The sequence below is a fragment of the Orcinus orca genome, chromosome 12 (genome assembly GCF_937001465.1).
Source record: "Orcinus orca chromosome 12, mOrcOrc1.1, whole genome shotgun sequence".
NCBI lineage: Eukaryota > Metazoa > Chordata > Mammalia > Artiodactyla > Delphinidae > Orcinus > Orcinus orca.
In genome coordinates, this window is record NC_064570.1 from 13,854,616 (window position 1) to 13,882,556 (window position 27,941).

Sequence of the window (27,941 nt, forward strand, 5' to 3'; positions counted from 1 at the left end):
TTGCTACAGCGCGTGAGCCAACAGTGCCGTCCTTACAAGAAAAGATGAGCTGCTGGTATCTCATGAAAAAGACAACTATAAACTCTGTCAGTAAAACAGTGCCTCGTATTTCCAAAATAGCGTTCCAACCCTCCCGGCGCAAGGGAGCTCACAGAAGATCCTGAGAAAGGGGTAAAAGAACAAGGATAGAGCAGGAAAGTTTAACTGGTGTCAGGGGGTAGCAGGTGGAGGTCCAAATCCTGCGGTGGGAAATACTGTTTGGAGATGCTGGTGTCAGTCTTTAATAAATACTTTCTTGTGAGGGCTTAAAGTTTTTCCTCTGGGATTTAAAATACTTAGGTCTATAAATCCAATATTTTGATGGCAAAAGTCCTGCCTTTTTTATTACATAATATGAAAAAAAACACCCTCCTATAGGAACAGACCAGTAATGAAGGAAAAAACTCTGCAGATCTGAAGGATATAGTTTTGATTACCAAGATCAGAGCAGCTCCTTTTGTTGATTTTATAACTCCAGCTAATTTCACTTCCTGTCCGGGGTATTATTTCCTGGTAAAGGTAGGAAGAAAGTCCCAGCACTTGACAGGCCTGCCTTCCCTGAAATTAACAGATTGCCCACACGAGAGACGTCTGCGTGTGCCAGCCCTCCAACAAAGAAGGAGCAGGTTCAGGACCTGGCACTGTGTAGCCGAGTGGCACTGCTCCCAGAACTCTCATCCAATAAAGAGCCATTATGGGATCTGGACCCTTCAACATACAGGACAAATGACTCAAATGAAAAGCACAATACACGTTGAGTGGAACCTGAAACTTGAATGGAGTGGTAATCACTTCCTTAGTAGAGACCACATTATTTTTCATGCAACTTCATTCTGTAATTCAGTCCCTGCCTAGTGTAATAGTACAGATTTCCATTTATCAGTTAAGTGAGAATGATTACTATGACAACCATTAAGCAATATAGGTTACTAGCATTGGTGGGGAAGAGAAGTGGAAAATTGTTAGGGGATATGGGAAGGGATTGGCATTCAACAGGAAGAAACAAAACATCTCAAAACACAAGGGAGTGCCGACGCTTTCCATATGGGATCAACACAAACTGTAGTTCAGCTATTGGGAACTTTGAGACCGTATCGAATGATGTAAGAAACTAAATCTGAAATCGGGTCCAGGGCTTCCAAACAGTTGTGATTTGTATGTGAGAATGAGGTCTCCGGCATGAGGTAGGCCTGAGGCTGGGGGACTAAGGTCCAGATTAAGGGCATCTAGGTGCAGGTGGCACCCCATTGTTAAGCTTCAGGTGGTGCAGACTGGGGATCTAGTGCTTAGACTCAACTACCAAGGAGTCTGGGACGAGTCAGGGTGCTGATTCAGGCTGAGCCATAGTTTCCATCTGGGTGACCTGGAGTGACTCATTATGCAACAGCCAACCTCACCACCAAAAAAAAAAACAGATGCCACTCTCAGCTAAGCTTTCTCAAATGAATACATAGGAGGGGACAGTTGAATTAGACACCATGGATCAAATGAAAACCACTCTTCCAGCTGGACCAATGTACCGAACTCCACGTCCCTCAGTTTTAGAACTAGGTTTTTCTATCTCTGAGCCAATTATATATTTCAGCTAATCAATTTTGACCAGAAACATGGTCTGTCTCAAATAAGCCTCTTTGCTTATGATCTGGAACTTAGAATTGGTCATACTATCCTAACAGGGTCACTCGCTCTACTTACTTTCTGACATATACAACTAACAACAGACTTATGTCCACATACATGTACCACTTTAATAAAAACATCCCCAATATCTGTGAGAGGATAAAAGTATTTCAACAGAAAGGCCATTGGATTCAATGTTCGATTTTTGGTTTTCATTCATCATTTTTGACCAGCATGGTTTCACCTCCATAAGTAATTTAAAAAGAAGATAGGCATTTTATTTTATTTATTTATTTATTTTAAATGTGTTAATTGTTTCTATCAATTTGTGATTATGTCTTGGTAGTAGGTAGCTTGTACCTGGTTGAAAGTACAAATAACTATTTCTTCCAGTAACCAGCATTAAATTTTCCCATGTTATCCACTCACCAGAATTAAGCAAAATGATGGATTTGAGGCACACAAACTCCTCTCCCTGGAGATTCATCATACGGAACCGAGACGATGTAGCCAGCAACATGTCAAAGATCTCCACCATGCCCTCAACACATTTTCCCTGGTTCCTATGAAAACACAGGAAAAAGGAATTAAAGAACGGGAAAGCTTCCAGAAGACATGATAAGGTTCACATTCATAAAAATTTACTGGCTCCAAATCTGTAACAAAAAACCACAGCCCATTCTCTTCATAGAGCATGAACATTCATTTGAATTCTAGAAGGCAAGATGAAGAAAGATTTTCCATCAATAAAACATTTTCATTTCAAATTCTTAGAAGAGATGTATTATTCAATCCCCAAATCTGTCACACTGAATATGAAGTTCTTCAACCTATGGGTAATTAAAAATGATTCGAATTCAGATAAATAATTTTTCTAATAAATATTTATCAAACTGCTACTATATTCTAGACGTTGTGGTAGTAATGAGAATAAAAATAGGGCCTCTAATCTCAATATGCTCACGACATGAAATAATATAATCAGTTTTAATAGACTTATATAAAATGCTTTTGAAATACAGGACAAACTATGAAAACTATGAGCTGTAGTTGTGCTGGAACCATCGGTGTTGCCTAGGATGACAGGTAAAGATTTGCCGAGTGGGTGGCATTTGAGCTGACATTTTAAGAAAATGTAAATAGGATTTCATTGAGCTGAGGTGTGAAAGCATCATTGGAAGAGGCCCTAAACATGGAAAGGAGGAACAGTGTGAAAGAACTTGGAGCAGTGTGCTATAAGCAGAAGGAGATAGGAGAGTAATCTGGGAAAGAAGGACAATGTCGGTTGATGAAGGATGTCCTACATCATTATATAAGAAGTTTAGGCTTTTTCCCTGTACAACAGAGCTTTGGCATCAAGGATTTAGCATTAATAGTTGCAACTACTGAATAAGCAAACTCAAAGGTTCAAAACGTGTAATATTTTCAAAATAAAGTATTAGTATCTTTTCCGTAGGGTTGGTGCAAAAATTAAATGCAGAGATAGATGATACATGTGAAAGGAATTCATTCATCTTGTTATTCATGAGCTGAATTTTGGGCATGACGGGTTTGGGGGGCTAGAAGGAAGCTAGGATATTTTATGCGTATGCAAACATATGTTTGTGCAATATATAAAAATTTAAAACATGAACAGTAAACACATTGTCCAGCACCTTGTTTTGTTTTTAATTGATATATTTTGGGGTTCTTCATCAACGGTTTTTAAGAGCTGCATAATTTTTCACTAAACAAAATGCTATTATTTCTCTAACTACTTCTTTGTTGGTTGATATTTAGTTTGATTTCAAGTATTGTGCTGTTGCAAACATTTCATGCAATGACTATACTTATGTTTATGTCTAGACACATGTATAAATAGCTATAGAATAAATTCCTAGAAGCCAAATTGCTAGATTGGAGGACTTATGTATTCTTAATTTGGACAAATAGTTCAAATATTGCTTCTAAAGAGCTTGTACCATTAGGCTGTTGGTTGGAGAATATATTGGTATAAGCTCTTCCTCTGAGCTGCCTGCTTTTGTACTTTGCCCATATTTTTGGTCATTTTCACATTGATTCTTAAGAGCTCTTTATATATTACAGTAATTAGCCTTTTGTTCTATGTGCTTTTAATTATTTTCTCACTATTTGTCATATTTTTCTTTTGATTTTGTTTCTAGTATTTTCTTCTGCAAAATATTCAATTATTAAATAATCAAATTATCAAACTTTCATTTATGGCTTTAGAACAGTATGTCTTGCTTGAAAAGGTCATTCTCTCTTCCAATAACATATTAAAAACTACCTTATGTTTCCTTCTAATACAGTTCCATGTCTTTACACTTAAATCTTTGATCTTCTGGGATTTATTTTTATAACCACTTTATTGAGATATAATATCATATCATATCATTCACCCATTTAAAGTGTACAATTCAATGGATTTTAGTATATTTATAGAGTTGTGCAATCATCATTTGAGATTTCCTTTGGTGTAAGATGTGAGACAGGGATTCAGCTTCGTATTTTTCCAGGCAGCTACTTAGTTTTCTTAACACCATTTATGGAATAAGCCATCTTTTTTCACAGTGACTTAAAATATGCTAGGTGGGGCATCCCTGGTGGCGCAGTGGTTGGGAGTCTGCCTGCCGATGCAGGGGGCGCGGCTTCATGCCCCGGTCCAGGAGGGTTCCGCGTGCCGCGGGGCGGCTGGGCCTGTGGGCCGTGGCCGCTGGGCCTGCGTGTCCAGAGCCTGTGCTCCACGGCGGGAGAGGCCACGGCGGTGAGAGGCCCGCATACCGCAAAAAAAAAAAAAAAAAAAAAATATATATATATATATGCTAGGCACTTTTGATAAATTCATTTACTTCTTACAACTGCCCTTAAAGGTTAGTATTATTTTCCCTATTTTCCAAATGAGGAAATTAGGACTCAGACTTGTTAAGTCAAACCACACTGCCTACCAACCAAAAGAAAGTATTCCAACAATAAGATTTTCTTTGTCTTCCTTTCTTGCTCTACTTTAATTCATTCAAAAAGACTTATTGAGGGCCCCTTATATATCAGGCTTTGTGCTAACATTAGGGGACAGAGAAGAAAGCCACGGCCCTTGTTAATGAAGAGATCAGGATGGGTGGAGGGGGTGAGATAAATTAGGAGTTTGGAATTAGCAGATACACACTACTATACATAAAATAGATAAACAACAAGATCCTACTATATAGCACAGGGAACTATATTCAATATCTTGTGATAAACTATAATGCAAAAGAACCTGAAAAAGAATATATATATATGTGTATGTATGTATATATAAATAAAATATATATATATATATATATATAAAACTGAATAACTTTGCTATTTACCAGAAACTAATACAACATTGTATATCAACTATACTTCAATAAAAATTTTAAATAAATAAAGAGATCCAGAACAGGGGCAAACAGACAAGAAAAAGATGAGTGCAATACAACAGGATACATTCCCCAGAAGAGGTATAGAAAGAGTCTTATATCTAATGTCAGTCTCCGCAGATTTACCCCAGATCAATATTGAAGCAATTGTCATAGAATTCTCCAATAAAGGTAAAAAGAGTTTTTATGTAAAATGCTTAGAATGGCATGTAGCACACCGTAGGGGCCATATTTAAGTCTTAGCTACAGACGTATTGATAAATAGGTAGATCCATAGGTATCTGGGTAGAGGTTGGCCTTTTTACCTGAAGTATCCAGAAAACAATTGCCACAGTGCATTTTGCTTTGTGGAAGTCCAGGTGCATGAGAGCTTGACATAAGCAGAGAGGAATCTTTAAAAGCTATATTGGCAAGGCGGACCTTCAAGATGGCGGAGGAGTAAGACGTGGAGATCACCTTCCTCCCCACAAATACATCAAAAATATATCTACATGTGGAACAACTCCTACAGAACACCTACTGAACGCTGGTAGAAAACCTCAGACTTCCCAAAAGGCAAGAAAATCCCCATGTGCCTGGGTAAGGCAAAAGAAAAAAGAAAAAACAGAGACAAAGGAATAGGGACAGGACCTGCATCTCTGGGAGGGAGCTGTGAAGGAGGAAAAGTTTCCACACACTAGGGAGCCCCTTCACTGGTGGAGACTGCGGGCGGGAGGGAGGGAAGCTTCGGAGCCACGGAGGAGACCACAGCAACAGGTGTGCAGAGGGCAAAGCGAAGAGATTTCCGCACAGAGGATCAGGGCCGACTGGCACTCACCAGCCCGAGAGGCTTGTCTGCTCACCCGCTGGGGTGGGTGGGGGCTGGGAGCTGAGGCTCGGGCTTCGGAGGTCAGATCCCAGGGAGAGGACTGGGGTTGGCTGCGTGAACACAGACTGAAGGGGGCTACTGCACCACAGCTAGCCGGGAGGGAGCCCGGAAAATGTCTGGAACTGCCTAAGAGGCAAGAGACCATTGTTTCAGGGTGCGCAAGGAGAGGGGATTCCTTCCCTGTCTGCCCACAGAAGGCAGAGCACTGCCTAAACGAGCTCCAGAGATGGCTGTGAGCTGTGGCTATCAGCACAGACACCAGAGACAGGGACGAAACACTAACGCTGCTGATGCAGCCACCAAGAATCCTGTGTGCAAGCACAGGTCACTATCCACACCCCTCCCCCACGGGGAGCCCATGCAGCCTGCAACTGACAGGGTCCCGTGATCCAGGGACAACTTCCCTGGGAGAACACACAGCATGCTTCAGGCTGTTGAAACGTCACACCGGCGTCTGCCACTGCAGGCTCATCCTGCATTCCAATTATAACTACTGTATCCCTCCTTCCCCCAGGCATGAGTGACCCAGAGCCCCCTAATCAGCCGCTGCTTTAACCCTCTCCTGTGTGGGCGGGGAACACTACACGCAGAGGCGGGGCCAAATCCAAAGCTGAACCCCAGGAGCTGTGCAAACAAAGAAGAGAAAGGGAAATCTCTCCTGGCAGCCTCAGAAGCAGCAGATTACATCCCCACAATCAAGTTGATGTACCCTGCATCTGTGGAATACCTGAATAGACAATGAATAAACCCAAAATTGAGGCGGTGGACTTTGGGAGGAGCTGTAGACTTGGGGTTTTCTGTCTGCAACTGACTTCTTTCTGATTTTTATGTTTATCTTAGTAGTTTTTAGCACTTGTTATCACTGGTGGATATGTTTATTGATTTGGTTGCTCTCTTCTTTTTTTTTAATTACTTTTTTATTTTAATAATTTTTTTATTTTAATAATTTCATTTCATTTTTATTTTCTTTCTTTTTTTCTCCCATTTCTTCTGAGCTGTGTGGCTGACAGGGTCTTGGTGCTACGGCCTGGTGTCAGGCCTGAGCCTCTGAGGTGGGAGAGCTAAGTTCAGGACATTGGACCACCAGAGACCTCCTGGCCCCATGTAATATCAATTGTCGAGAGCTCTACCAGATATCTCCATCTCAATGCTAAGACCCAGCTCCAACCAACGGCCAGCAAGCTCCAGTGCTGGATGCCCCATAAAAAACAACTAGCAAGACAGGAACACAACACCACCCATTAGCAGAGAGGCTGTCTAAAATCATACTAAGTTCACAGACACCCCAAAACACACCACCGGATGCAGCCCTGCCCACCAGAACACAGGCACCAGTCCCCTCCACCAGGAAGCCTACACAAGCCACTGAACCAACCTTACCTACTGGGGACAGACACCAAAAATAACAGGAACTACGAACCTGCAGCCTGTGAAAAGGAGACCCCAAACACAGTAAGTTAAACAAAATGAAAAGACAGAGAAATATGTAGCAGATGAAGGAGCAAGTTAAAAACGGACCAGAACAAACTAATGAAGAGGAAATAGGCAGTCTACCTGAAAGAGAATTCAGAGTAATGATAGTAAAGATGATGCAAAATCTTGGAAATAGAATGGAGAGAATATAAGAAATGTTTAACAAGGACCTGGAAGAACTAAAGAGCGAACAAACAATGATGAACAACACAATAAATGAAATTAAAAATTCTCTAGAAGGAATCAATAGCAGAATAACTGAGGCAGAAGAACGGATAAGTGACCTGGAAGGTAAAATAGTGGAAATAACTACCACAGAGCAGAATAAAGAAAAAAGAATGAAAAGAATTGAAGACAGTCTAAGAGACCTCTGGGACAACACTAAATGCACCAACATTCGAATTATAAGGGTCCCAGAAGAAAAAGAGTAAAAAAAGGGTCTGAGAAAATATTTGAAGAGATTATAGTTGAAAACTTCCCTAACATGGGAAAGAAATAGTCAGTCAAGTCCAGGAAGCACAGAGAGTCCCATATAGGATAAATCCAAGGAGAAACATGCCAAGACATATTAATCAAACTATCAAAAATTAAATACAAAGAAAAAATGTTAAAAGCAGCAAGGGAAAAGCAACAAATATAATACAAAGGAATCCCCATAAGGTTAACAGCTGATCTTTTGGCAGAAACTCTGCAAGCCAGAGGGAGTGGGAGGACATATTTAAAGTGATGAAAGGGAAAAACCTACAACCAATATTCTCCACCCAGCAAGGATCTCATTCAGATTCGATGGAGAAATTAAAACCTTTATAGACAAGCAAAAGTTAAGAGAATTCAGCACCACCAAACCAGCTTTACAACAAATGCTAAAGGAACTTCTCTAGGCAGGAAACACAAGATAAGGAAAAGACTGACAATAACAAACCCCCCAAAAGTAAGAAAACAGTAATAGGAACATACATATTGATAATTACCTTAAATGTAAATGGATTAAATGCTCCAACCAAAAGACACAGACTGGCTGAAGAGATACAAGAAAAAGACCCATATATATATGCTGTCTACAAAGACCAACTTCAGACCTAGGGACACATACAGACTGAAAGTGAGGGGATGGAAAAAGATATTCCATGCAAATTGAAATCAAAAGAAAGCTGGAGTAGCAATTCTCATATCAGACAAAATGGGCTTTAAAATAAAGCCTATTACAAGAGACAAAGAAGGACACTACATAATGATCAAGTGATCAATCCAAGAAGAAGATATAACAATTGTAAATATTTATGCACCCAACATAGGAGCACCTCAATACATAAGGCAAATGCTAACAGCCATAAAAGGGGAAATCGACAGTTTAACACAATAATAGTAGGTGACTTTAACACCCCACTTTCACCAATGGACTGATCATCCAAAATGAAAATAAATAAGGAAACATAAGCTTTAAATGACACATTAAACAAGATGGACTTATGTGATATTTATAGGACATTCCATCCAAAAACAACAGAATACACTTTCTTCTCAAGTGCTCATGGAACATTCTCCAGGATAGATCATACCTTGGGTCACAAATCAAGCCTTGGTAAATTTATGAACATTGAAATTGTATCAAGTATCTTTTCCAACCACAATGCTATGAGACTAGATATCAATTACAGGAAAAAACTGTAAAAACTACAAACACATGGAGGCTAAACAATACACTGCTAAATAACGAGGAGATCACTGAAGAAATCAGAGGAAATCAAAAAATGCTTAGAAACAAATGACGATGAAAACACGATGACCCAAAACCTATGGGATGCAGCAAAAGCAGTTCTAAGAGGGAAGTTTACAGCAATACAAGCCTACCTCCAGAAACAAGAAAAATCTCAAATAAACAACGTAACCTTACACCTAAAGCAGTTAGAAAAAGAAGAACAAAAAAACCTAAAGTTAGCAGAAGGAAAGAAATCAGATCAGAAATAAATGAAAAAGAAATGAAGGAAACAAAAGCAAAAATTAACAAAAGTAAAAGCTGGTTCTTTGAGAAGATAAACAAAATTGATAAACCACTAGGCAGCCTCATCAAGCAAAAAACGGGGAAGACTCAAATCAACAGAAATAGAAATGAAAAAGGAAAAGTAACAACTGACCCTGCAGAAATACAAAGAATTGTGAGGGATTAATACAAGCAACTCTATGCCAATAGAATGGACAACCTGAAGGAATGGACAAATTCTTAGAAAAGCACAACCTTCAGAGACTGAACCAGGAAGAAACAGAAAACATAAACAGACCAATCACAAGGACTGAAATTGAAACTGTGATTAAAAATCTTCCAACAAACAGAAGCCCAGGACCAGATGGATTCACAGGCAAATTCTACCAAACATTTAGAGAAGAGCTAATACCCATCCTTCTCAAACTCTTCCAAAATATAGCAGAGGGAGGAAAACTCCCAAATTCATTCTATGAGGCCACCATCACCCTGATACCAAAACCAGACAAAGATGTCACAAAAAAAAGAAAACTACAGGCCAGTATCACTGATGAACATAGATGCAAAAATCCTCAACAAAATACTAGCAAACAGAATCCAACAGCACATTAAAAGGATCATACACCATGATCAAGTGGGGTTTATCCCAGGAATGCAAGGATTCTTCGATATAGGCAAATCAATGAATGTGATACACCATATTAACAAACAGAAGGATAAAAACCATTTGATAATCTCAGTAGATGCAGAAAAAGCTTTTGACAAAATTCAACACCTACTTATCATAAAAACTCTCCAGAAAGTAGGCATAGAGGGAACTTACCTCAACATAATAAAGGCCATATATGACAAGCCCACAGCCAACATCATTCTCATATGGTGAAAAACTGAAACCATTTCCTCTAAAATCAGGAACAAGACAAGGATGCCCACTCTCACCACTATTATTCAACATAGTTTTGGAAGTTTTAGCCATAGCAATCAGAGAAGAAACAGAAATAAAAGGAATACAAATCAGAAAAGAAGAAGTAAAGCTGTCACTGTTTGCAGATGACATGATACTATACATAGAGAATCCTAAAGATGCTACCAGAAAACTACTAGAGCTAATCAGTGAATCGGGTAAAGTAGCAAGATACAAAATTAATGCACAGAAATCTTTTGCATTCTGATACACTAATGATGAAAAATTTGAAAGAGAAATTAAGGAAACACCCCCATGTACCATTGCAACAAAAAGAATAACATACCTAGGAATAAACCTACCTAAGGAGACAAAAGACCTGTGTTCAGAAAACTATAAGACACTGATGAAAAAAATTAAAGATGATACAAACAGATGGAGAAATATACCATGTTCTTGGATTGGAAGAATCTACATTGTGAAAATGACTATACTACCCAAAGCAATCCACAGATTCAGTGCAATCCCTATCAAACTACCAATGGCATTTTTCACAGAACTAGAACAAAAAATTTCACAGTTTGCATGGAAACACAAAAGACCACTAATAGCCAAAGCAATCTTGAGAAAAAAAAATGGAGGTGGAGAAATCAGGCTCCCTGACTTCAGACAATACTACAAAGCTACAGTAATCAAGACAGTATGGTACTGGCACAAAAACAGAAGTACAGATCAATGGAACAGGATAGGAACCCCGAGATAAATCCACGTAAATATGGTCACCTTATCTTTGATAAAGGAGGCAAGAATATACAATGGAGAAAGGACAGCCTCTTCAATAAATGGTGCTAGGAAAACTGGACAGCTACATGGAAAATAATGAAATTAGAACACTGCCTAATACCATACACACACACACACAAAATTCAAAATGGATTAAAGACCTAAATGTAAGGCCAGACACTATAAAACTATTAGAGGAAAACATAGGCAGAACACTCTATGACATACATCACAGCAAGATCCTTTTTGACCCACCTCCTAGTGAAATGGAAATAAAAACAAAAATAAACAAATGGGACCTACTGAAACTTAAATGCTTTTGCACAGCAAAGGAAACCATAAATAAGACGAAAAGACAACCTTCAGAATGGGATAAAATATTTGCAAATGAAGCAACTGACAAAGGATTAATTTCCAAAATATAGAAGCAGCTCATTCAGCTGAATATCAAAAAAACAAACAACCCAATCCAAAAATGGACAGAAGATCTAAATAGAAATTTCTCCAAAGGAGATATATAGATTGCCAACAAACACATGATAGGATGCTCAACATCACTAATTATTAGAGAAATACAAATCAAAACTACAATGAGGTATCACCTCACACTGGTCAGAATGGCCATCATCTAAAAATCTACAAAAAATAAATGCTGGAGAGGGTGTGGAGAAAAGGAACCCTCTTGCACTGTTGGTGGGAATGTAAATTGATACAGCCACTAAGGAGAACAGTATGGAGGTTCCTTAAAAAACTAAAAATAGAACTACCATATGACCCAGCAATCCCACTACTGGGCATATACCCTGAAAAAAACATAATTCAAAAGAAGTCATGAACCACAATGTTCATTGCAGCACTATTTACAATAGCCAGGACATGGAAGCAACCTAAGTGTCCATCAACAGATGAATTGATAAAGAAGATGTAGCACATATATACAATGGAATATTACTCATCCATAAAAGGAATAGAAATTGAGTTATTTGTAGTGAGATGGATGGACCTAGAGTCTGTCATACAGAGTGAAGTAAGTCAGAAAGAGAAAAACAAATATCATATGCTAACTCATATATATGGAATCTAAAAAAAAAAAAAAATGGTTCTGAAGAACCTAGGGGCAGGACAGGAATAAAAACGCAGATGTAGGGCTTCCCTGGTGGCGCAGTGATTGAGAGTCTGCCTGCCGATGCAGGGGACACGGGTTCGTGCCCCAGTCTGGGAAGATCCCACATGCCGCGGAGCGGCTGGGCCCGTGAGCCATGGCCGCTGAGCCTGCGCGTCTGGAGCTGCAACGGGAGAGGCCACAGCAGTGAGAGGACCGCGTACCGCAAAAAAAAAAAAAAAAAAAAGAAAAACGCAGATGTAGAGAGTGGACTTGACGACATGGGGAGTGGGAAGGTTAAGTTGGGACGAAGAGAGAGAGTGACATGGACATATATACACTACCAAACGTAAAATAGATAGCTAGTGGGAAGCAGCCACATAGCACAGGGATATTAGCTCGGTGCTTTGTGTCCACCTAGAGGGGTGGGATAGGGAGGGTGGGAGGGAGATGCAAGAGGGAGGGGATATGGGGACATATGTATACATATAGCTGATACACTTTGTTATACAGTGGAAACTAACACACCATTGTAAAGCAATTATACTCCAATAAAGATGTTAAAGAAAAAAAAAAAGAAAGCAAGCTATATTGGCTCCTCGAGGGGATGAGCTGGTGATCACACCAAAAGGTGAGTTGGCCTTAAGCCCTAGTGAGCCTTAAACTAGAAGTGGCCTTAATCTAGAAGTGAGCTTTTCTTGTCCTGTAGTTGAATTTTTTTAAGTGGCACATTTTCTTTCTGGTGAAAAAATAAACAAGGAGAGGGGCAAATGTTTGGAGGATAAAGCTTTAAAAGTAACAACTCACAGCCAAAATAGTGAAATGTTCCTTTCTCAGTATAAAGTCTTTGTTTACTTAACAGACTGCACACCGGCAGGGGAGGACATCTCTGTGTGGGAGGGAGCCTGTGTTCACCTGCTGTGAGCAAAAGTTCAGATCAGAAACTGAGAAAGTGGAGTCTTAACAATTCTCTTCTCATTCCCTTTCAATAGTCTCCCACATTTTCCCATGAGGAGCTTGTTCTGTACTCTTCCAGAGAGAGCGTATTCTTCTCAGCCTCTTCTCACTGGATATCCTGCTATTTCTAAGCAGCAATTATTATCTGGCCACAGCACAGTGCTGACACTTCAGCACACATTAGGACTGAGCCCTCAGCCATGGCACACACCCACAACACTCAATTCAGTTCTCGCTATGCGTGTGTGTGCGTGTGTGTGTGTGTGTGTGTGTGTGTTTTACTTCAGAGGACGTGGAGGGAGCATACGTTAAGTATAAATCATTGAGACAATATGATAGAAGGACCCTGGGGCTTACCTTCCGTACAAACAGAAGAGCTTCATATTTGCTGGTGGGGGTCTCAAATTTGAGGGCTCTTGGGGGAATATTCACTGCAGTGAAGCTGCAATTTTCTAAGCAATGCTCTAAGAGTCTGGAAGAACTTTACGCTGATGACTCCAAAAGAATGAACACACTACCTTTCAATGGGAAAAACTCACTTGGTCTAAACACTTCAGCCAATCCATTATTTGTGTAATAAATTAAAAGTGTGTACTTTGATGGCCCTGATGATATTTTCAGTAAATCACTAGAATGTTGCCTGCATGGAAATGACTGATTACGTGGTATGTGACGGTCTCTCACCGGCATTACCACCAGGTGAAAATGCTTGCCATGTGAGCTAGTGGACAGGTGATTTGTCACCGTAAGATCAGGTACAAATCTATGTGGACTTGGAAGGTTAACTGACACTTGTCACCTGCCCGACACAAAGGAACCCTTTACTGTCCACTGAGGTCATTACACATTGGGGTCAGGGCTTCATTTTCAAAGCCCTGTCGAAATATCCTACACTAACTTCAAGGAGCCAGTCAGGCTAGCACATTTAACTCAATTTCAGGGGACCCGATGAATCAATGCCTCAGAGATGGGGTGATGGTTAAGAATCGGGAGGTAACCTGTCTATGATAAGACAAGATTAGTCTAAATCCATGAGGTACTCTTGAGGCTGTGAGACACATGGGGCTTGGAAGAACAAGATTTATTTTTAAAAGAAGCACAGCTTCAGGCATAGAGCAGGAGTAGTTTACCAAGCAGACCAGCCCATGACTCCCACTGTGAGACACGTCAGCCTGCAGTGACGAATTCCACCGATCACGTCAGTCTGGCATTCAGAGCACCTCAGAACCACCTCATTCTGCTCCTTACCCTCTGCAAGTGAAGTCCAACTGCACTTAAGTCATGGGAGAAGAAACAGGTTTGAAAAGAACATTTGCTCATGGAAGTTTCTCCTCTCTAGAAACGAGCACCTGTTTTTCAGAAGCCCTTAGGTACCTATTGCTCCACGTGGGAAATAAAGAGCTCTAATGAGGGTGTGCAGAACAAACCTGCTTGTATACCTTCAAAAATAATTTTACAAAATGTAAAATTACCCCCTAGCCTCTCTTTGTATAAATGGATATTGACAGATGGAAACCGAAAACCCCCAGGGGATCAACAGAAGACATTCAATTTAGCTGTCCTGAAAAAATTTACAATAGAGTTAGAAAAAACGTTAAGAATTAAGAGGCTGTTTAATATCAATAGTGGCAGGTTTAGTTGTATTTAAAGAGCTTCTGTATCTTTGACGCTACAAAATCTCTCAGCACATGCTCTGATATGCTGTGACTCCATAACTCTTTGTATGATCAAGAGGTTTACATATACAACCCACTGATGTGTGGGACAAAACGCTGAAGATGGCAAGTTGGAAGTGATATACCTTGAAAGATGCAAAATTTGAATGGTTGTATCTCAAAGCGGATTACTTGAGAGGAAAGTGGGTTAAGATTCTGGAATCCAACTGCCTGGGCCCAAATCTTCATACGACTATTTACCAATTATGTGATCTTGAACCAATTACTTAAACTCTTGTGTGCCTGAATGAGCATATACCCACAGTGGTAGGTTGAATAAGAAATAAATAAGTTGTTAGCCTATGTGGATCAATAAAGAAATTGGTCCTGAGAGTGGGCTACTAACATCAAAAATATTTACCCCCTTAAGGCCAAGTAACAAGAAACAGATATAGCAAGCTAGAGAGCCCTGTTACAACATTGCAAAATATCTGGTAAAACCATGGTCTGAAAGAAACTGGAAGGCAGACCACTCACCTGGAGATGTGGACAGAAGGAGTCAGAGTGATGGTGTGTGGTTACCTGTACAAAAAAGAAGTGAACGCAAGCCAAGAATTGAACGGTTCTCAAGCAGAAACTGAAAGGAATGGGGAAATCCCAAAGATAAACAGTCTTACAAGTTTGGAAAAGCCAAATGCTTCTGGCTATGAAATATTAAAGAGATGAAGTTAAAAAGTGTTCTGCGTTTAAAGGCCAGTAAGCCTTCTCAATTTACAAGGTAACTCAGTGTTCAGAGAGACAGAGAGAGGGAGGAAATTGGGGAGCAACAGCATCTCTGGCATCGGAGCCAGAGTGGAACCAGTCAAAAGGAGTAGTGGTAAGAGAAGTGGCAGATTGGGAGGGACCAAGATGTTGAAGGTTAGAAGGTCAAAAGGAAAAGGCAAGCAATGTGATGAACTAAAGGCAGGGACTGAGAGAGGGAGGGAAGGAGAGAAAGATGGAATTTTTATAGATGAGTACAGACTCAATATCATCATAGGAGCAGGAATGCCTTTTTCTAACTCAAGAATAAGAGAAGAAACAGTGTCAAAACAGGGAAATTCTGGGCTTCCCTGGTGGCGCAGTGGTTGAGAGTCCGCCTGCCGATGCAGGGGACACAGGTTCGTGCCCCGGTCCAGGAAGATCCCACGTGCCGCGGAGCAGCTGGGCCCGTGAGCCATGGCCGCTGAGCCTGCACGTCCTGAGCCTGTGCTCCGCAACGGGAGAGGCCACGACAGTGAGAGGCCCGCGTACCACAAAAAAACAAACAAACAGGGAAATTCTGAGAATTTAGTGTTAGAAATAATATCACCTCAAATTGCTTAGGAAATGGGACGTAATATTATTGCAGAAAATATGGGAAGGTAGATTGAGGCTGGAGACTTCAGGACATGGGAGGAAACCGTAAAAGTTGTTGGGGGCCTGGGATCAGACAACGCTCAAGAATGCCCTTGGATTTCTGGCCCTTGCCCAGTCTTCTCAAGTCCATTTCTTACTGCCTACCTTATAATTTATGCTGCACGACACTTGTGAACAGATGCAAATTATCCATAGCACTCACTCCTGTTAAGGTTTTCACCTCTATCCCACCGCATCCTGCTCTTGGATATCTCTTTCTCATCTTTCAAGGTTCAGGTACATATTTCCTCTTCCAGCGGGCCTTCCTTGACAGCCCAGCATTCTCCATCCCTTGGGTTATACACTTTTCCTCTGTCCTCTGAGACTATCCTTTACATCAGTAATTAGCAAATTTTTTTTCTGTATAAGACCAGAGGGTAAATATTTTAGGCTTTGAGAGTAATAATAGTTTCTGTTGCATCTACTCAACTCTGACATTTTGTGGTGAAAGCAGCCATAGACAATATGTAACCAATGAGCATGACTATGTTTCAATAAAACTTTATTTACAAAAGTAGTACCAGACTCGATTTGGCCTCTGGGCCATGCTTTACTCCTGCTGTATACATTGTTCTATACTCAAAAAACGTATTGAGCACCAACTATGTGCCCATGTTGGGTGAAAAGAATGTAATGATGAGCAAGACAGGAATGTGCCTGCTTCAAAAAGAACTACCAGGGCTTCCCTGGTGGCGCAGTGGTTGGGAGTCCGCCTGCCGATGCAGGGGTCACGGGTTCGTGCCCCGATCCGGGAGGATCCCACATGCCACGGAGCGGCTGGGCCTGTGAGCCATGGCCGCTGAGCCTGCGCGTCCGGAGCCTGTGCTCCGCAACGGGAGAGGCCACAACAGTGAAAGGCCCGCGCACCGCAAAAAAAAAAAAAAAAAAAAAAAAGGAACTACCAATCTCTTTGGGAGACAGATAGTGAAAAGAAAAGAGACGAGAAGAGAGGGAAGGGAAGGGAAGGAAAGGGAAGGGTAGAAAAAAGGAATAATTAAAGTTGTAATTAGTGGCAGAAGGAAAAATACTAGGCTCTGTGGAGAAGTTTGAGATGCCCGCGGGATATCCAAATAGCTCTTAGAGATCTGGAACTCAGAAAACCTTTGCACCTGGAGATTCAGCTTTGGGAGCTGCCAAGAGAGAGTGTTTCAGTGCAGAAGGAGAGAAACAGACAGCATCTCAGGGGAATCCAGCCTAAAAGGAAGATGAAGCTGCCCAAGAGGGGCAGTGGGAGAGACGAAGAGGAACCAGGAAGGAGGCGGACAAGAAGCACAGAATGATGTCCAAATGGAGGCTAGAGACGCCAAGAAGAGAAACAGAAATCTGTGGGCCAGACCAAGATGATATTCCAGCTTCAGAAAAAGTATTGAGTAGCCCGGGAATGGAAGCGATGAAAGTAGACGGTGGATGTGGCCCGAGGATGAAGACTGATTCTTTAGGCAGAGAGAAGAGTCGAGGGGAGAGAGATTTAGAGGTGACTGATTACAGGGCTTAGGATGAACCAGGAGGAAAACGAGATCAGAAAACTGTAATCAAAGAATAGGAGGAGTTAAGTGTCAAAGATAAAGAGTAGGTCCAGTAGGAATAAAGGAGCGAGGACGTAGAGGCTACAGAAGCTATACTCCTGGAGAGGGAGCTTCCAATTTAAGATACTACTGGTGGTACAATCCCCAGGGGTGGCATCCACTAAAAGAGAGAAGAAACCAAATAACTGAAATGTAGAACCTTACGAACACTGAGACCAAGTTTCCTATCATTATAACAAAGCAGGATATTAAGTGACTGGCTTTAGAGTTGACCAAAAGTCTCAGTGTTTTGAAAAATTACCCAGGGCTCTTTTGTTTCTGCAAGAATGGGCTCGATGAACTCACTAAAAGGAGAACATATCTCTCTCATGCTCAGCCTTCCCTCTGTGCACCTGTGAACATGTAAACTTCGTGGCTTTGGGTCAAAGTCTGTGCTTCATGTGTGAGTGTACTTTAACTATCACAGGCTATATGTCAAGGCAAATGAGCTAAGAACACATAATTATAACTAGTAAAAATGTCATTCCTCTTAGAAAGGATAGTGTTTAGGTAGAGAAAACTGGAATATAATGAAAACCAATGGGGAAAATTTTAAGAATATGGCCAAAAGACCATCTTCTTAGAGTTATTCTGAGGAAACGGAGATAAAAACCATGTTGTATGATTCATTTGGAAGAACTGGATTTCAAGTGGAAATAACTTGTGGTCCATTATCTAGAGAAGAGTTGCTATGAGACTGAAAGCCAGTGCTGTCTTCATTGAGAGTTGGAGGAATAAATGCATAGAGCGATTTAGGAGCATTTTGGAAATGTAAAGTCCTCAGAAGGCACATTCCAAGTCAAGCAGACCTTGCTAAAGAAGTAGGGAAGTGTGACAGTGGGAAGAAGGTTTTCAACTCTGCTTTTCTCAGCTTCAATCCATACGTAGCGTTGTTGCTATTGTTGTTTTCCTTTGAAACATAAGGGAATCTACCAAGAGAAGCCAATCAACATTGGTGCCCAGTAAATGGACTTCCAATAAATGGAGAAAAAAGCCAAAAAGATTCTTTCGGCATAAGGAGGTCCATGCTCATTGAAATCACAGAAAGGAGTGAGGCTTTCTTTCAGGCAGTGACCTCAGGATATGTTCAGCTCAAGAAAAAGTCATTCTCCTTCAGAGAGGCATTAACTCACTGATGACTGAAGTGTTGGAATGGCTGCCACAGGATGCCAGGCCATCAACACATATCTAGGCATACATCCAATCCCTTCCAGAATGAGGACCCTACTCATGTCCCCGCAATCATGCCCTGACACAAGGCCTAGAGGACTCCCAGCCCCCGCTCCTCTCTCTTCATTGCAGTCTCTAAGGGTGGACTTCAGCCTTGCAAGAGTTGCTGGGAGCCACCTCCCATCTTGGCAACAGAGTACAGATAATTGATATGCCTATTACTCACCCAGAAGGATCCAGACCCTTTTTGTTCATACCGGTGCAAATGGTTGTCATGAAAATTACACAGGAAGCATTACAGTGACCTATCTGAAAGATGGTCTGTGTATTAGCTTCAAACACTTAGTCATCTAATATCCAATTATCTTTATTAAGCCACCTGTCACCTAGGAGTAAGACTCTAGGGAATTCATTGCTATTTACTTTTCTCACATCAGTAGGTTGATAGTCAAAAGAGCTTTGAAGCCAAGAGATATTTTCTAATAAACAGAAAATGCCTTAACATGTAGTCTTTTCATATACTTTAGGATGCTAAAGTAGCAAGAAAGGAGGTTACAGCTGGCTGTTACAGGTGCTTCTGTCAGAATGTGTAAAACATACTTCTGGGTCTGAATCATTTGCCAAAGGGAGAAGGAATTCTGCACTTCTATAGATAACGATCCACTTGAGTTTGCTTGTTCAGTATATACAGTTTAAGAGCTAAAGTAAGTCCCTAGAAGAAAATTCTCTAATGGTTGCATCTATTCAAATATCCAGTTGAAAGGGAGTTGGTCAGTCATTTAAGATGCCTGCATCAAGTATGGAAAACATCAGGAAGAATGCCTCCGGTTATTCACTTTCCATTTGGATGTGTTGGAATTACACAAAGCAGTTAAGTAGTTTTTCTCCCGTGTACTTAGATGAGCAGATTCTCTTAACTCGAATGAAGGTAAATGAATGAACAGAGAGAGAGTGGTCTGTATGAGAGCAAGTTTCTATTTTTGATAAACCAATAATTGTTTCTCTGTGGATGATAAACACTTCACTTCTTCATTAACTTGATTTTAGTTATACACTATGTTTTAGTCTCTTATATATGCCAGATTCAGTGCTAGACACTAGGAACTCAAAGATCAATTTTATTCATTCATTCCTTTATTGATTCAGTGAATATTTACTGAGTGAGAATCTATTATGCTCTGGGCACTAAATTAAGTGTTGAGGGTTTAACAATGAGCGAAACAATGCCCTCCTGCAGCGTAAATTTAGTAAGGTAGACAGGCATTAAATACACACACACACACACACAAAACAATAAAATAAGTAAAACTATTAATTGTAATCAGTGCCAAGAAGGAAGAGTACAGGGTCTTACGAAAGACAGTGACAAGAGGACTACCTTAGATCGGGGGAAAAGGGGGTGTCAGAAAAGGCCTTTTTGAGGAGGTGACACAATCTGAAACCTAAAAACTAGGAATCAGATAGGAAAAGACTTGGGAAGAGTGAACCAAGGAGAGAGCTGTGTATGTAGGTTTTAGAAGAAAAAAAAATACTTGATGAGTTTAAGAAACTAAAAGAAGGTCAGCCTTTGGAAATATGGAACTCTGTGATCACTGGCACAGTGGTCCTGGATGAGGCTGGCAAGGCAGCCACAGAAACGAGGCCCTCAGGCTTTGATCGGGAGGGCAATCTTCAGCACTCGGCCAAGAGAGGCCATTGCAGTATTAAGAGAATTCCGGGGAGAACTTAAGAGTGACCAAGATTTGCGTTTTTCAAAGATCAGACTCACAGGGGGTGTATTTCCTCCAGTCTCTATAGCAGGAAGAAAATAAAATTCACATTTCTTAACCTGGCCATTCTAATTGCAAAAGTTTTTACGCACAAAAAAACAAAACCAAAATGCACCACCAAATGCTGTTTTGTGGTACAGAAAGAAAATGCAACCAAAATGCAGTCTACCAAAAATAAAATAGATAGCTAGTGGGAAGCAGCTGCATAGCACAGGGAGATCAGCTCGGTGCTTTGTGACCACCTAGAGGGGTGGGATAGGGAGGGTGGGAGGGAGGGAGACGCAAGAGGGAAGAGTTATGGGAACATATGTATATGTATAACTGATTCACTTCGTTATAAAGCAGAAACTAACACACCATTGTAAAGCAATTATACTCCAATAAAGATGTTAAAAAAAATAAAAACACAGTCAATTACAGCCATTGAAATGTCTGAAGAAGAAGCAATTCCTTTCTTACCCTCTTTCTTTTATAGAAAACCTTAATCCGTTCACTATCCTTTAAGACAAATAACACATATCCAATACAGAATATCATGATTCTAAGCACTAAACTAATGACCTAGGAATTCTCAGGGGAATTCTAGAATCATTCATTCAATTAGGATTTATCAAGCTCTTATTTAGATCCCAAACACTTTGCAAGATATTCAAGGTCCCTACTTTCCTGGAGCTTCCACTCAAATGGTAAAGGCAGATAAAGAAAAGTCAACACACAAGTAAGATAATCTCGATTGTGACAAGGGCTTTTATAGGAAATAAAACAAGGAGCAGCAGGCTGCGTGGTAGATGGCAAATTCAGCTAGCCTGTCCTCCAGGAGGTGACATCTGACCTGAGGCCTGAGTGACAAGATGTTTTGAGATAACCCAGACTCCATTTGCAGAAGAGAAAATTTTCAAGTGTTTTTTTCATTAGGATAAGAAACAAGCTAGTCATTTTAATGGTTGGTTTGAAGGCTCACAAGAAGTATTCTGGTTTTGAAATCAAATAGGGTAGATCAACACATGCAAAGCATGGTGCCAAACAATCCAAGAAACTGGAATTGAAAAAGGAGAATTAAAAGTGGCCAGAAAAACCACCAGTCCCTCTCATCAGGAAAATTGCACAAGCCTCTTAGATAGCCGCATCCACCAGAGGGCAGACAGCAGAAGCAAGAAGAACTACAGTCCTGCAGCCTGTGGAACAAAAACCACATTCACAGAAAGATACACAAGATGAAAAGGCAGAGGGCTATGTACCAGATGAAGGAACAAGATAAAACCCCAGAAAAACAACTAAATGAAGTGGAGATAGGCACCCTTCCAGAAGAATTCAGAAAAATGATAGTGAAGATGATCGAGGAACTCCGAAAAAGAATGGAGGCAAAGATCGGGAAGATGCAAGAAATGCTTAACAAAGACCCAGAAGAATGAAAGAACAAACAAATAGAGATGAACAATACAATAACTGAAATGAAAACTACACTAGAAGGAATCAATAGCAGAATAACTGAGGCAGAAGAACGGATAAGTGACCTGGAAGGCAGAATGGTGGAATTCACTGCTGCGGAACAGAATAAAGAAAAAAGAGTGAAAAGAAATGAAGACAGCTTAAGAGACCTCTGGGACAACATTAAACACAACAACATTCGCATTATAGGGGTCCCAGAAGGAGAAGAGAGAGAGGAAGGACCCAAGAAAATATTTGAAGAGATTATAGTCGAGAACTTCCCTAACATGGGAAAGGAAATAGCCACCCAAGTCCAGGAAGCACAGAGAGTCCCATACAGGAAAAACCCAAGGAGAAACACACCAAGACACATAGTAATCACATTGGCAAAAATTAAAGACAAAGAAAAATTATTGAAACCAACAAGGGAAAAACGACATATAATATACAAGGGAACTCCCATAAGGTTAACCGCTGAGTTCTCAGCAGAAACTCTACAAGCCAGAAGGGAGTGGCATGACATATTTAAAGTGATGAAAGGGAAGAACCTACAACCAAGATTACTCTACCCGACAAGGATCTCATTCAGATTTGATGGAGAAATCAAAAGCCTTCCAGACAAGCAAAAGCTAAGAGAAGTCAGCACCACCAAACCAACTCTACAACAAATGCTAAAGGAACTTCTCTAAGTGGGAAACACAAGAGAAGAAAAGGATCTACAAAAACAAACCCAAAACAATTAACAAAATGGTCATAGGAACATACATATCGATAATTACCTTAAACGTGAATGGATTAAATGCTCCAACCAAAAGACACAGGCTCACTCAATGGATACAAAAACAAGACCCATATATATGCTGTCTACAAGAGACCCACTTCAGACCTAAGGACACATACAGACTGAAAGTGAGGGGATGGAAAAAGATATTCCATACAAATGGAAATCAAAAGAAAGCTGGAGTAGCAATACTCATAGCAGATAAAATAGACTTTAAAATGAAGAATGTTACAAGAGACAGGAAGGACACTACATAATGATCAAGGGAACAATCCAGTAAGAAGGTATGACAGTTATAAATATATATGCACCCAACATAGGAGCAACTCAATACATAAGGCAACTGCTAACAGCTATAAAAGAGGAAATAGACAGTAATACAAAAATAGTGGGGGACTTTAACACCTCACTTACACCAATGGACAGATCATCCAAACAGAAAATTAATAAGGAAACACAAGCTTTAATGGACACAATATACCAGATAGATTTAATTGATATTTATAGGACATTCCATCCAAAAACAGCAGATTACACTTTCTTCTGAAGTGCGCACGGAGCATTCTCCAGGATAGATCACATCTTGGGTCACAAATCAAGCCTCAGTAAATTTAAGAAAACTGAAATCATATCAAGCATCTTTTCTGACCACAACTCTATGAGATTAGAAATCAATTACACGGAAAAAAACGTAAAAAACACAAACACATGGAGGCTAAACAACACATTACTAAATAACCAAGAGTTCACTGAAGAAATCAAAGAGGAAATCAAAAAATACCTAGAAACAAATGACAATGAAAACACGACGATCCAAAACCTATGGGATGCAGCAAAAGCAGTTCTAAGAGGGAAGTTTATAGCAATACAAGCCTACCTCAAGAAACAAGAAACATCTCAAATAAACAATCTAACCTTACACCTAGAGGAACTAGAGAAAGAAGAACAAACAAAACCCAAAGTTAGCAGAAGGAAAGAAATCATAAAGATCAGAGCAGAAATAAATGTAATAGAAACAAAGAGAACAATAGCAAAGATCAAGAAAACTAGAAGCTGGTCCTTTGGGAAGATAAACAACATTGATAAACCATTAGCCAGACTCATCAAGAAAAAGAGGGAGAGGACTCAAATCAATAAAATTAGAAATGAAAAAGGAGAAGTTACAACAGACACCGCAGAAATACAAAGCATCCTAAGAGACTACTACAGGCAACTCTATGCCAATAAAACGGACAACGTGGAAGAAATGGACAAATTCTTAGAAAGGTATAACCTTCCAAGACTGAACCAGGAAGAAATAGAAAATATGAACAGACCAATCACAAGTAATGAAATTGAAACTGTGATTAAAAATTCTCCAACAAACAAACGTCCAGGACCAGATGGCTTCACAGGTGAATTCTATCAAATATTCAGAGAATAGCTAATACCCATCCTTCACAAACTCGTCCAAAAAATTGCAGAGGAAGGAACACTCCCAAACTCATTCTATGAGGCAAACCTCACCCTGACACCAAAACCAGAAAAAGATACTACAAAAAAAGAAAATTACAAACCACTGTCACTGATGAATATAGATGCAAAAATCCTCAAAAAAATACTAGCAAACAGAATCCAACAACAGATTAAAAGGATCATACACCATGATCAAGTGGGATTTATCCCAGGGATGCAAGGATTCTTCAATATAAGCAAATCAATCTATGTGATATGCCATATTAACAAATTGAAGAATAAAAACCATATGATCATCTCCATAGATGCAGAAAAGGCTTTTGATAAAATTCAACATCAATTTATGGTAAAAACTCTCCAGAAAGTGGGCATAGAGGGAAACTACCTCAACAAAATGAAGGTCATATATGACACACCCACAGCAAACATCATTCTGAATGGTGAAAAACTGAAAGCATTTCCTCTAAGATCAGGAACAAGACAAGGATGTCCACCCTCACCACTGTTATTCAACATAGTTTTGGAAGTACTAGCCATGGCAATCAGAGAAGAAAATGAAATAAAAGGAATACAAATTGGAAAAGAAGAAGTAAAACTGTCACTGTTTGCAGATGACTTGATACTATGTGTAGAGAATTCTAAAGATGCCACCAGAAAACTACTAGAGCTAATTGATGCATTTGGTAAAGTTGCAGGATACAAAATTAATGCACAGAAATCTCTTGCATTCCTATACACTAATGATGAAACATCTGAAAGAGAAATGAAGGAAACACTCCCATTTAGCATTGCAACAAAAAGAATAAAATACCTCAGAATAAACCTACCTAGGGAGACAAAAGACCTGTATGCAGAAAACTATAAGACACTGATGAAAGAAATTAAAGATCATACAAACAGATGGAGAGATATACCATGTTCTTGGATTGGAAGAATCAATATTGTGAAAATGACTATACTACCCAAAGCAGTCTACAGATTCAATGCAATCTCTATCAAATTACCAAAGGCATTTTTTACAGAACTAGAACAAAATATTTTAACATTTCTATGGAGACACAAAAGAGACCCCGAATAGCCAAAGCAGTCTTGAGGGAAAAAAATGGAGCTGGAGGAATCAGACTCCCTGACTTCAGACTATACTACAAAGCTACAGTAATCAAGACAAATATGGTACTGGCACAAAAATAGAAATACAGATCAACGGAACAGGATAGAAAGCCCAGAGATAAACCCACACACCTATGGTCAACTAATCTATGACAAAGGAGGCAAGGATATACAATGAAGAAAAGACAGTCTTTTCAATAAGTGGTGCTGGGAAAACTGGACAGCTGCAAGTAAAAGAATAAAATTAGAACACTCCCTAACACCGTACAGAAAAATAAACTCAAAATGGATTAGAGACCTAAATGTAAGACTGGACACTATAAAACTCCTAGAGGAAAACATAGGGAGAACACTCTTTGATGTAAATCACAGCAAGATCTTTTCTGATCCACTTCCTAGAGTAATGGAAATAAAAACAAAAATAAACAAATGGGACCTAACGAAATTTAAAAGTTTTTGCACAGCAAAGGAAACTACAAACAAGACGAAAAGACAATCCTCAAAATGGGAGAAAATATTTGCAAATTAATCAATGGACAAAAGATTGATCTCCAAAATATATAACAGCTCATGTAGCTTAATATTAAAAAAACAAAGAACCCAATCCAAAAATAGGCAGAAGACCTAAACAGACATTTCTCCAGAGAAGATATACAGATGGCCAAGAAGCACATGAAAAGCTGCTCAACATCACTAATTATTAGTGAAATGCAAATCAAAACTACAATGAGGTATCACCTCACACCAGTTAGAATGGGCATCATCAGAAAATCTACAAACAACAAATGCTGGAGAGGGTGTGCAGAAAAGGGAACCCTCTTGCACTGTTGGTGGGAATGTAAATTGACAGAGCCACTATGGAGAACAGTACGGAGGTTCCTTAAAAAACTAAAAATAGAATTACCATATGACCCAGCAATCCCACTACTGGGCAAATACCCAAAAAAAAACATAATTCAAAAAGACACATGCACCCCAATGTTCATTACAACACTATTTACAATAGCCAGGACATGGAAGCAACCTAAATGCCCATCCACAGAAGAATGGATAAAGATGATGTGGTACATATATACAATGGATTATTACTTAGCCATAAAAAGGAACGCAATTGGGTCATTGGTAAGACATGGATGGATCTAGGGACTCATACAGAGTGAGGTAAGTCAGAAAGAAAAAAAAAATCATATATTAACACATATATGTGGAAGCTAGAGAAATGGTACAGATGAACCAGTTTGAAGGACAGCAATTGAGAAACAGATGTAGAGAACAAATGTATGGACACCAAGGCGGGAAAGTGGAGGGGCGGGGGTGGTGGTGTGATGAATTGGGAGGTTGAGAGTGACATATATACACTAATATGTATAAAATGGATGACTAATAAGAACCTGCTGTATAAAAAAAATAAATAAAATTCAAAAATTCCAAAAAAAATAAAAATAAAAATAATGGCGGAACACTGCCTTCCTCTAAGAATCTCCAGTCTTTTCATGCTAAAGTTGGACCTACAACCATTAGGAGAATAACGGCTTTCCCTGGAAGCCAGTTCACAAACTCGGCCCATGAGCAGTCCACAGAAGATGGCAGTATTTCTTAGCTTACATTGGAAACAACCTTCTTTGATGGAATACATCTTTCTTTAATATTTACAACTGTTGTGGAGTTCTTTTGTTTCCTTCATTTTTAAAATTTTTGTCTTTTATTATGTATGATCCCTGCCTCGCTGTACCATATAATATCTACTCTCTAACTTCATTTCATACATCTCAATCTACGGTTTAGCCAAATAAAAACACGAATATAAAACATTAATTTGAAGAAGGGTAATTGACACTGAAAGCTGTTACACACCCATAGACAGCACCCACCACCTCTGTCCCTCACTTAGCTACTTTTTATTGACACATTTTAAGCTTTGTCTGTTCATGTAACTATCTTACTACTTCCCCCACCCCTAATAGGTTATATGCTATCAGAGGACAGGCTTGTGTCTTATTTTTCTCTATATTTCTAATGCCCAGGAAAATGTTGATATTATTAATCAATATCACTCATTAATGGTGGAGCGAAAGAACATTGATGCTGGAGTGAGGAGTCTTGATTCCTGCCACTAAGGAGCCTTACAATCGTAAGCAGATACATTAATAGCTATAACCTCATTTTCCCAGAGGAAAGATGAGCATTATGATGTCTATCTTAATATCCTGAAAGAGCTGTTTCAAGGATAATGACAGAATGTGGAGGGTAGTACATTATAAACCGCAAATATGACACATTGTAGAATTACTGTCATTACTTAAAACTTAGCCTTCTTTTCTACAAGGGTTGTTTCTGAGGCTTTTTTGAAGCAATGCAATCTAGGAGAGGGAAGGTTATAGCTCACAAATGCTTATTAGAAACTGAAATTAAAATTAAGAAAAATGCACTGAGTTTCATTAAC

General features: G+C 39.7%; 1 protein-coding gene across 2 annotated transcripts in view; it reads right to left on the minus strand.

Moving 5' to 3' along the window:
• ESR1 (estrogen receptor 1) overlaps positions 1-27,941 on the minus strand; it is a 252,454-nt gene that overhangs the window by 27,487 nt on the left and 197,026 nt on the right. For both annotated transcript variants that reach the window (XM_004263708.4, XM_033404774.2), the window contains one exon: positions 2,089-2,222. In XM_004263708.4, coding sequence (XP_004263756.1) covers positions 2,089-2,222 — 134 coding nt within the window. The remainder of the gene's footprint in view (positions 1-2,088; positions 2,223-27,941) is intronic.